This window comes from Lepidochelys kempii, chromosome 9, assembly GCF_965140285.1.
Source record: "Lepidochelys kempii isolate rLepKem1 chromosome 9, rLepKem1.hap1, whole genome shotgun sequence".
In the NCBI taxonomy this organism is placed as follows: Eukaryota; Metazoa; Chordata; order Testudines; family Cheloniidae; genus Lepidochelys; species Lepidochelys kempii.
In genome coordinates this window covers 44576126-44591608 of record NC_136388.1, presented here as the reverse complement: position 1 = coordinate 44591608, position 15483 = coordinate 44576126, and the positions used below count along the sequence as shown (strand labels likewise).

The following is a 15483-nucleotide window of genomic DNA, read 5'->3' as shown; positions in this document are numbered from 1 at the left end:
TGTATCTGGAAGGTAATTGTCACAACGGATGGCGCTGAGCAGTAGTATTACTGTGGAATTAGAGGAAGGAGAGAAGACGTACGGAACGACTGAGCTCAAGTGACTCAGCTGTCCTGCCAGTGCTGCATAAAGTAGCTTAGTCAGAACCACACAAGGGAGGCAGTGTGGTCTAGTGGCAAGACTACACGATTGGGGAAAGGAGGGCTGTAAACCTTACCTGAACCGCTGGCTCATGTGTTTGAGCTCAGACAAGTCACAAGACATCCTTAGCCTCAAACTGTCACAGGGCTCAGTCTGTGAAGATTTATTAATAGGAAATGGAGTCACTGAACCATACTTGGAAAGGCACTGCTTTGTTCTGACCAAGGGAACCAAGTTCTCCCTTTCTAGATCTTGCTCCAAGGAAAGGGGACGGCTAATGGCTAGAGCAGATGACTCTGGAGGCTCTGTCAGACTATGCAGTGTGCTCTGGCATGGATGCACCTCCGTTCTCCAAGGGGATATCCCGCATTGAGTGTCCTCTGGTGACACTGTCTGGCCACTGATACCCATTGCCTTGCCCTTCTCTGGAATGACTGGTCCTACTGCATGGTGTTGAAGAAAAAGAAAGGGATTTTTAAATTTATCCTCTCTGTGTTCTTAGAAGTTAGGAAAGCGCTTGCTTCCTGCTTTCGAAAGGAACTGGCTGAAAAAGTCAGGGGCCTCGGAAGGTTGCTGCACTAGGTGGATTTTTGACCCTTGGGCTGGCCTATGAGTACCTCAGCGGGTTAAAAATTTTTGAGCGCTAAGGGTTTTCAGCATGATGTACTGGCAGCACGAGGCCCAGGAGTGCAAATCTTGCCCTTTAGAGAAGCAGAGTTATGAGGCAGTTAGGAGAAAGTGCCCTGAGAGCAAGAGGAGTTGTGTGGCTGGAAGCCAGTTTTTCAAAAGTAGGCCCCTATGCCTTGCCCTATGCCCAGAAGGCAACAAACAAGGGCTCTAGAGAAATTACTTCCACAGGCCATGACCCCTTCAGTCCTGTTGCCAGCTCCCTTCCTTTTAAACCAAGGGGCTTCTCATTTGAGTGCTTCAGCTGTGTTCTGTTACCACGGGGCCACATAACGAGAGGACAAACTCTCGCATAGCCAGGACCCGAACCAAGTAGGGCTTTCTGGTCAAAAACAAAACCTTGGTTTGGACCCCTCCAAATAACCTGGCAGCCAGCACTGACTAGAGAGCACAGGGCTAATGCCTGCCCTGCAAGGATCATCATTAGCTAAGCAGCCTGCAGCATTCTGAACAAGGAGATGTTGGTGACTAGCTTTCAGGTGTAGCTAAGCCCCATGACGAGTGCAGTGCAATAACCTATGGTGGAGGTGACACAACCAAGGACACAAGATCATTCCATTTATAGCTGTATTGGAGCCTTACAACTGGCGGATAGCAGAACTAAAACATCCTTGAAATGAAATGAACATGTATTTTTTAAAAATAACTTTCAGCTAATAGGCTGTTAAGGCAAAAAAAAAAAAAAATTAAAAGCCTGAATCCCAATTTGTAAGTGTTCATTATTATAGTCACATTGCCTATTACCTATTACCTTATGTTTATCTCCATTACGTTTCATTTCCCTGGTGTTAAACCAGTTATGCTGAAAATAAAAATCTCCTAGATGTACTTGCTGCTTGCACCGTGCTCATTCACCTCTCAGCCCCACTTACATGTAATCAGTTAGTTTATCTGCAGATGCTGTCCTTGGGCTTATTTGTGAAAGTCAATTAGGAACAGCAAGGGGTCCTCTGACTTCCCACAGAGCTCCATTACTTCCAGTGGCAAGCAATACACAGATTCTGTGTCCTCCACCCCGTCACTTCCCTGAATCCTTGTAGTTCACATTTAAAGCAGTAGCTTTTTATCACAGGCTTTCTGAAAATCCAGCTTAATTATATACATTGAATAGCTTTCCAAAAGAGATGCTCTGGCTCAGCCAGCAGGTATGGGCCAGAGGCAGGAATCACTGGCTGAGGTTCTTTGTTATTATGCATTATGCAGGAGGTCAGTCTTGATCATAATGGCTCTTTCTGGCCTTAAAATCTGTGAATCATACCCTTAGGTAGACATACAGTCCACTTCATTGCAACAAGGCTTGTCACCGCCACAAAGTGAAAGATGCAGGATCTTCCTGTTGACTGCTGACCCATGACCTGATCGTCAAGGGTTTATAGTTTTGGCTACCATATAATTCCTTTGCTAAGTCTTTTAAATGCAAGTTAACAGCGAGTTTACAGCAAGAAGGAGAATAAATAACCGAGTTATTAGGTTTGTTATGATTACAGGCCTTTTGTATGAGCATAAGGGAGTACTTATTAAAGGCTGGGATTTAGCTGAAGAGTGTATGCCTCAAGAAATAACCCCAGGTCAGATATTTTGCACTCTCCTTCTAAGAGACAAATGAGTAACTCCACAAACAGGTACAGTACACCACAGGATTCCACAAGAAGGGAGCTTTACAGGGCTTTGCCAATTATGTTGCTATGAAGTATTAAGCAGTTAGATTGCATTTACATATAGAAATGATTAAGAAATAAGTGATGTACATCATGAATATTAATGCTTGATGTTTAATTATGGACATCCTAAAGGCATGGATAGGGCCTGTTAATGACATTATTATAATCAGGATAAAGGAGCAAAAGTGGTATATATCTGTATTACCACCATAAGGAAGGGTATAAAATACCACACCCAGGTCCTATTTCTGTGGGTTTATCAGCTCCCCGAGATGGTGTAAATGGAATCAGAACCTCCCTTCTGATGGGTTACACCTTACTTACCCTTCTGTCTTTGTTTCCAGAGGTCTCCATAAGTTGTAAACATACACAATACAAGATTGTAAGTATAAACAATATACGAAACCACTTAACTGCACTTATCTTAGTTATATAGTTGTACATATTGATCCCTTCCCATGATTCCAGTTATAGTTGTCTGTACTAAATAAAGTTTGTCTGTGCGTGTTTCACCAAATTATGTCTTAGAATCATAGAATATCAGGGTTGGAAGGGACCTCAGGAGGTCTTCTAGTCCAACCCCCTGCTCAAAGCAGGACCAATCCCCAACTAAATCATCCCAGCCAGGGCTTTGTCAAGCCTGACCTTAAAAACTTCTAAGGAAGGAGATTCCACCACCTCCCTAGGTAATGCATTCCAGTGTTTCACCAACCTCCTAGTGAAAAAGTTCTTCCTAATATCTAATCTAACCCTCCCCCACTGCAATTTGAGACCATTACTCCTCGTTCTGTCATCTGCTACCACTGAGAACAAACTAGATCCATCCTCTTTAGAACTCCCTTTCAGATAGTTGGAAGCACCTATCAAATCCCCTCTCATTCTTCTCTTCTGCAGACTAAACAATCCCAGTTCCCTCAGCCTCTCCTCATATGTCATGTGTTCCAGTCCCCTAATCATTTTTGTTGCCCTCCGCTGGATGTTTTCCAATTTTTCCACATCCTTCTTGTAGTGTGGGGCCCAAAACTGGACACAGTACTCCAGATGAGGCCTCACCAATGTCGAATAGAGGGGAACGATCACGTCCCTCAATCTGCTGGCAATGCCCCTACTTATACAGCCCAAAATGCCATTGGCCTTCTTGGCAACAGGGGCACACTGTTGACTCATATCCAGCTTCTTGTCCACTGTAACCCCTAGGTCCTTTTCTACAGAACGGCTGCCGAACCATTCAGTCCCTAGTCTGCAGCGGTGCCTGGGATTCTTCCGTCCTAAGTGCAGGACTCTGCACTTGTCCTTGTTGAACCTCATCAGATTTCTTTTGGCCCAATCCTCTAATTTGTCTAGGGCCTTCTGTATCCTATCCCTACCCTCCAGCGTATCTACCTCTCCTCCCCGTTTAGTGTCATCTGCAAACTTGCTGAGGGTGCAATCCACTCCATCCTCCAGATCACTAATGAAGATATTGAACAAAACCGGCCCAAGGACCGACCCTTGGGGCACTCCACTTGTTATCGGCTGCCAACTAGACATGGAGCCACTGATCACTACCCGTTGAGCCCGACAATCTAGCCAGCTTTCTATCCACCTTATAGTCCATTCATCCAGCTCATACTTCTTTAACTTGCTGGCAAGAATACTGTGGGAGACCGTGTCAAAAGCTTTGCTAAAGTCAAGGAACAACACGTCCACTGCTTCCCCCTCATCCACAGAGCCAGTTATCTCGTCATAGAAGGCAATTAGATTAGTCAGGCATGACTTGTCCTTGGTGAATCCATGCTGACTGTTCCTGATCACTTTCCCTTCCTCTAAGTGCTTCAGTCTTGTCAATTAACTTTAAATAGCCACCTAGGAAAAGAACCTGTTATCTGTGACAAGTGCATATTGCACCCCAATATGTAATCTTATAAGTGTAATAATTGTTCAGGCTACATTCCTTGACTGATTTCATTCTAGTTTTCTCCTAGTGTTGATTGTTTTGCTTGGCTGCTGAACTTGACCCTGCCCCCTCCACCATGGCATTTGTGTTTAAATATAAAGCAAATGAGCTTTATTTTCCTTTATATACGCGTCTCATTCCTCCAAACTCCATCCCACCCTTTTTGTTTTGAAGGAGCATTGTCAGGGTTGAAAGTCCTCAATTCTGAGTATCCCATGGAAACAATTTTATTACTTTTCATTTCTACAGCACCTTCCACTGAAGGATCTAAAAGTGCTTTCCAATTTAATTTAGTTTACCCTTGTACTCGTGGAGGACGGTACCACTCAGCCAGAAGAAGGGTGATAGAATCTGGCCCTAAGCCTCAAGAGATGGGAAAGGCACAAGAATTAATTGAGTTGTTTTAATTGGTTTAATTGGAAAGAGTATCGGTCTCTTGACAGGATCACGGGTCTTGTTAGCCAGTGTAGCACATTCTGTGTAGTGATTTGACTGAGCCCATTACTCAAACACAGTAAAATGTCTTTCCAGTCCTTTTACAGTCCAGCGCTGAGGCAGAGGAATTTTAGCGTAAAAGGGTCTTATGCCCTTTTAACTGTTCTAATAGCACTTTATTCATTCTCCAATCCCTGTCTCACAAAGACTGAATATGAGCTTTGGGGTGTGCGGGGGGAACATGTCATAAACTCAACAGTTTTACTGGCACATAACTAGCTCTCCTTACCAATCAGGTTCCTCCATTCCGTGTCCAGGTCTGCTTGATTGGCTAGGCAGCCCTTCATGACGTTGTGGCAGTAGTTGTTGCACGGTTTCACACTAGAAATGCCCCGGCAATACGGACAGTACACCAGCTTCATTATGGCACGAGTGCACTCATGGCTAAGAGACACCTAAAAGAGGTGGAAGGGGAATTATTAATTATGGAAACAAGTGAAAGACTCTCATTAAACAGGAAATTATACGGTGCATTATTTTAAAGCCCTAGTCAGACAGATTAAATTATACTGAACCAAATTCATGCCCCTAACTAAATGATTTAAAATGTTTTGTGATCCAGTGGACTCTGGATTGAGGAAGGATTCTATTTTGGGTTGTGCCACTGACCTGTTGTGTGTCCTTGAGCAAGTCACTTTGTCACCCAGTACCTCTGTTTCCCCTCCCACCCTTCATCTTCTTTGTCTATTTAGACTGTAAGCTCTTCCAGTCTGTTTTTAGACAGTCTTTAGACTGTCTCTCACGGCGTATGTCTTAATCACACCCTGTGATTACAGCACAAACCTACCCATTGTATATTTGTGCAGTACCTAGCACAATGAAGCCCTAAGCTCAACTGGGGCTTCTACGCACTACCTTAATGCAGCTACAGAGGATGATAAAACCAAAGTAGCAAAAGAAGTGAATTCATATAGAGATGAAAATATTAGCTAATGGGATGGAATACAAAAATGTACCAAAGATCATATTAAATAATCAAATGATTATGACTGTATTATGACTTGTTTAGAAAAGTTCACAGTATATGTTACAGCATGTTAGCAGCGATATTACATTCCTATTCCTTCCTTGAGCATCTGCAGGGTTTCACAACCAGGGATAGCCAGTTTTATTAACCTGGCTCTCTCCTTTCTGTTTTCACTGCCTCGTGTTGTGACCGTGACCTGTAATTCTGCAACATTGTCACATGGTAACTCCTGCACTGGAAGAATCTTTTATAAGCATCAGCAGGTTCTTTTGTTAGGTAAGTTTTTTTGTTTCAACCATCTCGCTGATGTGTATAGCCACAAGCTTCCTCCAGGAATTTTTACTGACTGCACTGACAGTTTGCTTCTGAAACGTGTACTGCCTCTTGTGTGAGGCTGATCCCATGGGGGAGCCCAAACATTACAGTCATTCTGCTGGTGTCATAGGAAAGGAAGGTGGGGTGAAGAGCTTGTGAGGGTGATCCAAAGGGTCAGCCTGAACCATTAAAATACCTGCAATTTGGGGTACTCCAAACGTTTAAAGAAATTGTACTTTTAACATATTTTTGTGAGCCTCAGGGATACACCATTTCTGGAAGAGATGGCTAACCAGCATCCAGATACGGGAGAAGGGGATGATCAGCATTATGGGAAGGGGAACCCTCCATCTATAATTTGGTGCAGAACCAGATCAAGATGCTCCTGAGAGCATCCCTGCAGAACACTCACCTCCAACCCACTACTACAGTGCTGTGCTGCAACCATTAGCTCAAATGGGACCTTGGCAAACCTGGCCAGTCCATAATATTAACTAGCATTACCAATTTTTTTGGCCAATGTCCATTTGCAATTTCCTTGTTAGTCTTTATAGGTGATTGAAAAGAAATGGCTTAATGTTCCTTTTTCAACCAACTCATGAGAAAGTATGCAACAGCAAGAACAAACTAGTGTGTAAGTGTGATGGACGGGGAAATGCTCTGTCTGGAAAGAGATCCAAGTTGTAAGATTCAGTTTTGACAGTAAGATTTTTTTCTCCCATATATTATGAAAAATGTGTTGAACAGTGTCCTTTTAAGCTTGCTGTGGTCCAAGAATAAGCAATACCGAGGCAGCTTTAGAAGAGCGGGAGCATGCTGAGCCCACTGTTAGAGGTCCCGAGATAAAATCCCTAAGGTTTGTCTTCCTCAAACATTCTTCTCTCTAGCCCTTTATTTTTAGTATGCCTTGAAAAGGATATCTCCACTCTGCTGCGTTTTTATTTTGAAGGAATGAATTAAACGGCCGCATGAGAAGTTTTCCTGAGGTTCAGATACTGTACAGACATCCAGAACTGCTCCCCACGTTAAAAGTTAGAAGTAGGAGGTTTCAATTTCTTTGGTTTCTATAAAATGAAGTTTATAAACCTCAGAAAACTGATGGGATAATGTAGAAAAATTCTTTCTCTGTACACAACAAATATCCACAGAAAGACCAGAGCCCAAATCCAAATCATTGCACCTAACTTTTAGGTGCCTAGTCACTTTGGCTACCTGAACACAGGGATAAAAGACCCTCTACCCTTGTAGGATCCTGGAGATTGGGCTCCAACCCAAGCCCCAACATCAACAGAGTGATTTTTCAGCCCTGGAGCCTAAGTGCTGCGAGCCCAAGTCAGCTGACTCTGGCCAGCTGTGGGTTTGTTATTCCTGTGTAGACACAGTCCCAGTGGAATCCACAAACCCTGAGTGAGGCCCTTTAGCTCCCTATACAATGAGTGGGGACACAAGGCTGCCTGAGAATGGGATCCACAAAAGCCAGCTCACTGGGCAGGGAACTGCCTAAACTAGCCAATAGGAGATGATGACAAGAGGTCTGAGTCCTACACCCGGCCACTCCCATGGAGTCAGGAACCTGTCTTGCTTGGGATCCACAGCCAGGAATCCTCATCTACAGTCAGGTGCCTTAAGTGGTTTCTTGGCAGAACAGCAGCAGCACGTACCTAACAGCAAACAGAACGACTGGAGGGAGGAGGCAGCCTCCCTTATAACCTCTAGCCCAGTGGTCAGGGAACTCAGCCCAGAGGCAGGTTCAGTTCCCCACTCTGCCCGGTGACTACCCCATCATTCTCACTGTCGCTGGCCCAATGTATATTTTAGTTATTTATACACCAAGTGGAATGGCTTCAATGGGGAGGGACAACATCAGACTATCCCCTAGCTCAGTGGTTAGGGCACTCACTTGAGAGGTAGGAGAAGCCAGTTCAAATCCCTTCTCATCAGGCAGAGGGGGGAACTGAAGTGGGTTCTCTCACATCCTGGATGAGTTCCCTAAGAACTAGGGTGAAGACAATAAAGGTAGCTTCCTTTCTCCCTCCAGCTGTTTTCTGCAGAATTAGATGTGATCGGAGCATGCCTACCAGATTGGGTCCTGCAGGTGATACAGGCATTGTCTTCTCCTGGTTTCAGGATCATGCTATGGTTCAGATGGGGGTCTGGGTGGCTGCCTGAGGCAGCAGTGCACATGCCTACAGACAGAAACTTAGGTGCCTTGGGGCCTTTTTACAGTGAAAATTTAGGCACCAAATGAGTTTTGCCAACTACAGGACACCTGTGATTGCAGTGGTGCCTAAACCTAAGTCCCGTTGTAGATCTGGGCCCTAATGCTTTAACTCTGGCAGATAAAGTACACACTAACCTGCCACAGAAATACTAAGACCTAGGGTGACCAGGTGTCCCCAAACGCCTCATCCCCAGCCCTGAGCCTGCAGCCAGAGCCCTCACCCGCTCCGTGCCCCAACCCCCAACTCAGAGCTCCCTTCTACACCCCAAACCCCTCATCCCTGGCCCCTCCGCAGAGCCCTCACCCCCTGTCGCATCCCAACCCACTGCCTCAGCCTGAAGCCCACTCCCACACTCTGGACTCCTCATTTCTGACCCCACCCTAGAGCTTGCAACCCAGCTGGAGCCCTCACTCCCCTTCCATACGCCTGCTCCCTGAGCCGGCCCAGTGAAAATGACCGAGTGAGGGTGGGGAGAGCAAGTGACGGGGGGGGGGAGGGGAGGAGAGGGATGGAGTGAGCAAGGGCGGGGCCTTGGAGAAGGGGTGGGGCAGAGGCGGGTCAGGGTAGCAGGCAGGGCAAGGGTGTTCGGTTTTGTGTGAGTAGAAAGTTGGCAACCCTGCTAAGACCTCAACCTTGAAGAAAACTGCAAAAGTTTAAAAGCTTTGCTCTCTCTTTTAAAAGAGCCTCTTCTTTTGTTACCACTGAAAACACACACAAACAGAACCAAAGGGGTAAAATTAGTGCACTCATTCTTCAAATCCCTACTACAAGGTACTAAAATGCATATTTAATACCTGGGATTAAATTGGTTTAAAACATGTAATGCTCCCTTCATACCAGCAGATGGAGCTCTTACCCTACAGATGAGGAAAAGTTTGAGAAACAAACCAAAACTCCATCCACCACTTATTAACCTAAGACAACAAGAAGTTTCAATGGAAATATCATTTAAAATGTAAGATTTTCTTATAAAGCATAGTGCTTTAATAAAATGCACTGAATGTTAAATGAGGGGACAACAGTTAAGAGTAGATGAAATATAAATGCATGCTATAAAGAGCTAACACCAGTCAGAAGCAGACTATTCAACTTGAAATACTGGAAATTCAGTCTGGAAGGGAGTACTACTTTTTCTTCTAATGAGTCTTCATAAACCAGAGGTGTATTGTGAAAATCCAGTATAAGAATTCAACTTGCTATTTTTCCAGACCTGCAGAAGAGCTTTGTGGAGTTTGAAGGTTTGTCCCTTTCATTAATAGAAGTTGTACAACAGAAGATATTACCTCACCCGCCTTGTCTCTCTGATTACTTAACTTACTTATGGATATTTTTCTTTTCAAAGTGAATTTAATGCTCATGAAGCCAGTGAAGACTGACATACCCTCTTATCCCCAGGACAGCCCCAGGAGGAGCAGCAATTGTGCAAACTCCAGACTCTCCAGGATGCTCTGCCTCTACACAGACTTGCTAAGACCATCTGTGTGTGAGAGGGTAGTTAATGCTCCATGTTAGTCACTCCATGTCCTCGCTGGCAAGATTGGCCAACAAGGGTGCAACTATTGTTATTTCCTGTGACGTGGACACCTATCCACTGTCCTGCAACCAGCTTCCTATAGGCCACTCAATAGCTGTCAGAGGGTCATGGCTTGGCTAGCCAGGCTAATCATCATACACGATGCAGAAACATCCTAAAAAAGCAAGTGCTTGCTTACTGTTCATATCTGCCTTTGGATGGCCGTTTCAAATGATGTACTAGGCACAAAGAACACTGCCTGGAGTTTTGAGCTAAGCTCCTGAGAGGAGAAAAAAACCTATGCCTTTACCGTATAACTGAGCGAACATGACTTGGATGTCAGACAGAGAATATTTGTGCATGGCTAATTTGTCATTCTTGCAAAGTGACTTTTTCCACCAGAGGGACACTTTAATGCCACATCGTACGAGGCAGCTTGGAGGCAGTGTGCATAGCGCAGTACAATGCAATATCCACACATTTAAACCCTTCTTGCAGAACGCTTCTGCATTTACCTGTCCTATGTCTAGACTTGGCAGAATTCGATTTTTAAAAATAATTTACACAGATAATATCAATGGATATTTTTAAGCAATTTAAAATTTTTTTTTATTAATTTAAATTTTCACTGTTGTGGGAAATTATGGGAGGTCAGACAATTATTTAATGACCGTAGGAACTGAGATTCAAAAAATTAAAGTCAAAATCACATGTCAAAATATACAAAGTAAATATCCTTAACTCAAACTCTATTAAAAGTTCTCAAGCAGCATTTTTCTTACATTGCCTATCTGAACATTTCAATTATTATTGACGAAATATTTTTTGAGTTTGTGTGTGTATGGTGACATTGGTGTGTACTAACATTTACCCATAAAAATGGAATCCTTCTAAGCCTACCTACGTGATCCCTTTCCCTCGTGCCTGTCCCTGCTATATAAACAGTAGGTGATTTATTCATGCACCAACTGTTGATGTTAAAATGATCGCTCCCTTAAATCTGTCAGATTGTGAGCGTTCAACTTTATCTCTGAGCAGCAAGGAATAGTGGTAGTCTCTGCTGGTATACAGATGACTCCAGGTTCTTGTACCCCTTTAACCTGCTAATTATTCCACTTGTTAATGATCATGCTCTTCCAATTTTGTAGACAGAATGAGCAGACGTGTCTAAAATGGACACCAGTGTTGCTCAATGGCTAGGGATCTTCCCGAGACAAGGAGGGTGAGATTATGGAAGTGTTTTCCATATGGACTTTGCCTTGATAGCGCTTAATCCTACCGTCACTTATACCCATGTATAGGGCTGGCCTTATCATGAGGCGAACTGAGGTGCCCACCTCAGGTGCCAGACTGTGGGGGGGGCGCCTCTAGGACCCAGAGTGTAGAAAATTGTGTCTGCTGCTGGTGCATATGTATTCTCTCTGCTCTAGATGCACAGAGATGGTGGAGTGCTGTGCTGGAGGAAGGAGGGCACAACAGACATAACAGGCAGACAGGAGAAAAGGTGAGAGGGAATAACAGAAAGCAGCAGGACCTGCAAGGAGGGAGAGGAGGAAGAGCCTCTTATGTACCTCTCTAGCACCCCCAGGAGCCTGGACTGATTAACACCAGCTTCTCAGGGAGCTTCCTGTTTCCTGCTGCTTCCCTGAACCCACGTGAGGAGAACAGGCAGTCAACTGAAGTTGTAGGAGCCAGTGAGGCTCTTAAGACGCTGATATCTTCCCTCACTCAGGCCCTGCTACCAGCCTGCTTATTTGTCCCCTTCAACTGAGTGTTGAGACCCACTATAGCTGGCACAGAACAGCAGTCATGAGGGAAAGAAGAAAACGCCCCTCTGGGGCAGCATTCAGAAAAAGAAAGAAAGCAAAAGAAGCTTTTCTATCCAAGCAGGAAGGAGATCTCCTGAGATACATAGACACAAATGTTCACGGCGAGCCTTCTGGCCCCAGTGAGGATGTGAGTGGTGAGGAGATGCCTGATTTTCCAGTTAGTCAGAGTGCAGGTGACCTGGCAGCTACTGCAGCATCCATATCTCCATCTCAAATGGATGTAACCATGCATATTCCTGAAGAAAAGTGTAGATCAGAGAAGAGTGTTGTGGAGGCGCAAGGAATGCTGCTGCTGAGTTTAGTTCCTTAAGTCTAGATGATCCAGGACTGTGGATCCACTTGAGTAGTAAGTAGCCTGTGGGACTTCCTTGTACTGCATGGGCCACAGCAAGTAAAAAACTTCATGTTCCCCAAAGACAATGAAAATAGAAGTTTCCATCCAACACAGTACTGGTGTGAAATCCCCAATGGTGCCAAAGTGGAGAGGCCATGGCTTATTTACTCAAAAACCCAGAATTCTGCATCCTGTTTTTGCTGCAAACTCTTCCAGTCTAATGTTCCAGCCACACTGGGTTCTACAGGAACAAAGGACTGGAAAAACCTGGCTAGAAATCTGGCATGCCATGAGAACGCAGCAAATCACCAGAGAGCATTCCATGGGTGGAAAGAGCTTGAGAGGAGACTAAGATTAAAGGCCACCACAGATGATCAGCGTCAGAGTCTCTTTACTGACAAAATGTTCTAAAAAGGCTCATTGCCATTGTGAGACTGCTTGCTACCCAAAACCTAACACTGCGTGGCATTTCAGATCAGCTGTATGTGCCAAACAATGGAAACTTCCTTAAAATTATGGAGCTGATGGCTGAGTTTGATGCTGTACTCCAGGAGCATCTAAGAAGAGTCACCACCCAAGAAATGTACACACACCATTACCTTGGATAAACAATTCAAAATGAGATCATACAGTTACTGGCAACAAAAGTCAAACAGAAGATTGTGGAAGATCTGAAGTCAGCAAGATTTTACTCTGTTATTCTGGACTGCACACCTGACATCAGCCATACTGAACAAATGACTTTAATGGTGCGTTTTGTAACAACAACAGAACCTAGTGAAAATGTCCCTGCAATGGTGACTGTCAGAGCATTTTCTAGACTGTATTGACATTGATGATACTACAGGAGCTGTATGACAAATGTGCTTCTTAAAAAGCTGGAAGATACGGGAATTGCGATAGCTGACCTGAGAAGTCAGGGCTACGATAATGGTGCCAACATGAGAGGAAAGAATAGAGGAGTGCAGACACGGATCCAAGAGTTAAACCCTCAAGTTTTTTTTGTCCCGTGCAGTTCTCATTCATTGAACTTGGTGGTCAGTGATGCAGCATCAGCTTCTAGTGAGGCTGTTGAATTTTTTAATGTAATTCAAAGCATCTATGTATTTTTCTCTGCATCAACTCTTTGATGGCAAATTTTGAAGCAACATCTGGGAACATCCTCTCTGACACTGAAACCACAGAGCCACACGATGGGAAAGTCGAGTGGAGGCGATAAAGCCTATCCAACATCAAACTGGGAGGATAGATGATGTCATAGTTGCCATTATGGAGGATAATGCTGTGACAGGAGCTGTTCGTGGGAGAAAAGTGGCAGAGGGAAATGGAATCACCAGAAACATACAGAACTTCAAATTTCTGTGTGGCTTAGTGTTGTGGCATGACATACTGTTTGAAATAAATGTTGTAAGCAAGAGACTCCAAGGTGTTGACCTTGATATATCTGGTGCAATGGAACAACTGGATAAAGCAAAGTCATAACTATAGATGAGGGATTTCAAAACGTTCTGAAGAGTGCACAGAAGTTGGCAGAGGAACTTCACACTGAAGCTATTTTCTTACCCATTCAAGAACAAGAGTCACTGAAGAAGACATTTTGATTATGAGGCACGGGATAATCCCATGAGAGACCCCAAACAACAATTCAAAGTTGAATTCTTTAACCAGGTGCTAGATTGTAGTAAATAAAAACACATCTATGCTCCACAATGACAGAGGAGAGGCTGGTCAGCCTTGCAATCATCTCAATAGAGCATGAGCTGGCCCAGACTGTGGACCTTCCGGGAGCAGTTCAAATCTTTGCAATCAAGAAGGCACAGAAAGCACCATTTTGATTACTCAAACAGATAAAAAGGCCAGTGTTTACTATGCAGACAAGAAAAGTTACATTTGCTGTTCAGGCGTTTGAAAGTTAAGTGTTACTTAAAATTTTTGAACAAGGCATTTTAAGTTGTTAGTTTTCCTTTATTGAGATAGGTAGCAGAGCACTACCATGAGAGAAGTAGAACAGGAAGAAGGCAGAATTGAGACCTTTCAAAGTTCTGGCCCAAGCGAGGGGGAATGGGAGCATCATTTGATCTCCCTGCCTCAGGTGCCAAAATGTTGTGGGCCAGCCCTGCCCATGTAAATCCATTAACTTTCACGGAGTTTGTTCCACTGTACCTCTGTGAGAGGAGAATCAGGCTCTTGAGCTCTAAGATGCAGGTTCCTCAGTCTGCTGTTGCTTCCATCTAACATACACAGTGATAGGACTGCTCCACACTTGGGCTCACTGAGCTAAAATGTAGAATCCGGTAGGGGACTGTCTGAAGCCTGAAGGGTTCGATTTAAAATGTGTTTAGGAACTAAGCTCTCCCAATTCAGCTAACAGGCTCTGGAGGCACACTAACCCTTGCAGGTTATTTTGTTGAATCAAAAGGGGCTTTGAGGTGGTGAGCGTAGGGTAAGGGCTGGCTGATGCCCACAGGGCCAGCTAGGCAAACAATCCCACGCAGTTTTTGAGAACTTGGATAGGAGATTTGCTAGCACACGGCACCTTGAAGTCAAGGTTCAGGAGGATTTGATGTGAACATTCCACATAGCTCTAATCCTAAAGCATTTGCTTAGATCACTTGTCCAAATGTCTCGATACTTTGTCCATTGCCGAAGGAGATGCTACCCAAGAAATAAAGGGGACTGATTGCTTTCTTCCAGCGAGCGTCCTAATTGCAGATAATATTTTGAAATTTCTCTTTTTAAAATATGAACTGCATGGAGACTCTTTTCCGACACACAGTACTTATTAGTGGTGTTGAGATGTCTAGCTTTGAAAGGAGTCTCAGAAATAGCGTGGAGACATTTAATCAGAAATTAATTTATTATCTTTATAGACTATATGTTGAGAGCTTACATCATACTGTACCAAACAACTGACTATGAGAATCTCTCTCTAGATCTCTTGGATATAGTGAGGTTAAGGGATGGCAGCACTAATTGTTTGGGCTGTCTGCCTTTTTTGCACTCTTGTGGCTTTGTGCTTGTAAAGCTATTGTATTGATAACACATTGTGACCTTTTTCTTCTACTGTAACATACACATCCCTGACCCTGTGAAGAAAATCTCGATAGGGAGCAAAAGGAGAATGGACAGCATTATGGGTACACCTCCGCAACCAGTAGTTGGTATGTACTCACACAACTAGACTCCTTGAACAAAGGGAATAGCACAATCAGGTCCAGAAGTCAAGATACTCAAAATGAAGAGCTAATGTTATGCAAGTGATGGAGAAAACTGTCCCTGACATCCCTAAAGCACAGATCTGCAAAAGGGCTGTTCGAGTAATGCATGTTGTTTGCATTAGAACACCTTATTGAGTTATATGGAAAGACTCCAGGGAAGACCAG

General features: G+C 44.1%; 1 protein-coding gene across 1 annotated transcript in view; it reads right to left on the bottom strand.

Annotated features, from left to right (window-relative positions):
• The window catches only part of GPC1 (glypican 1), a 322306-nt gene that overhangs the window by 29568 nt on the left and 277255 nt on the right, over positions 1–15483 (bottom strand). Inside the window, exon 4 of the mRNA XM_073360055.2 lies at positions 5150–5315. Coding sequence (XP_073216156.1) covers positions 5150–5315 — 166 coding nt within the window. The remainder of the gene's footprint in view (positions 1–5149; positions 5316–15483) is intronic.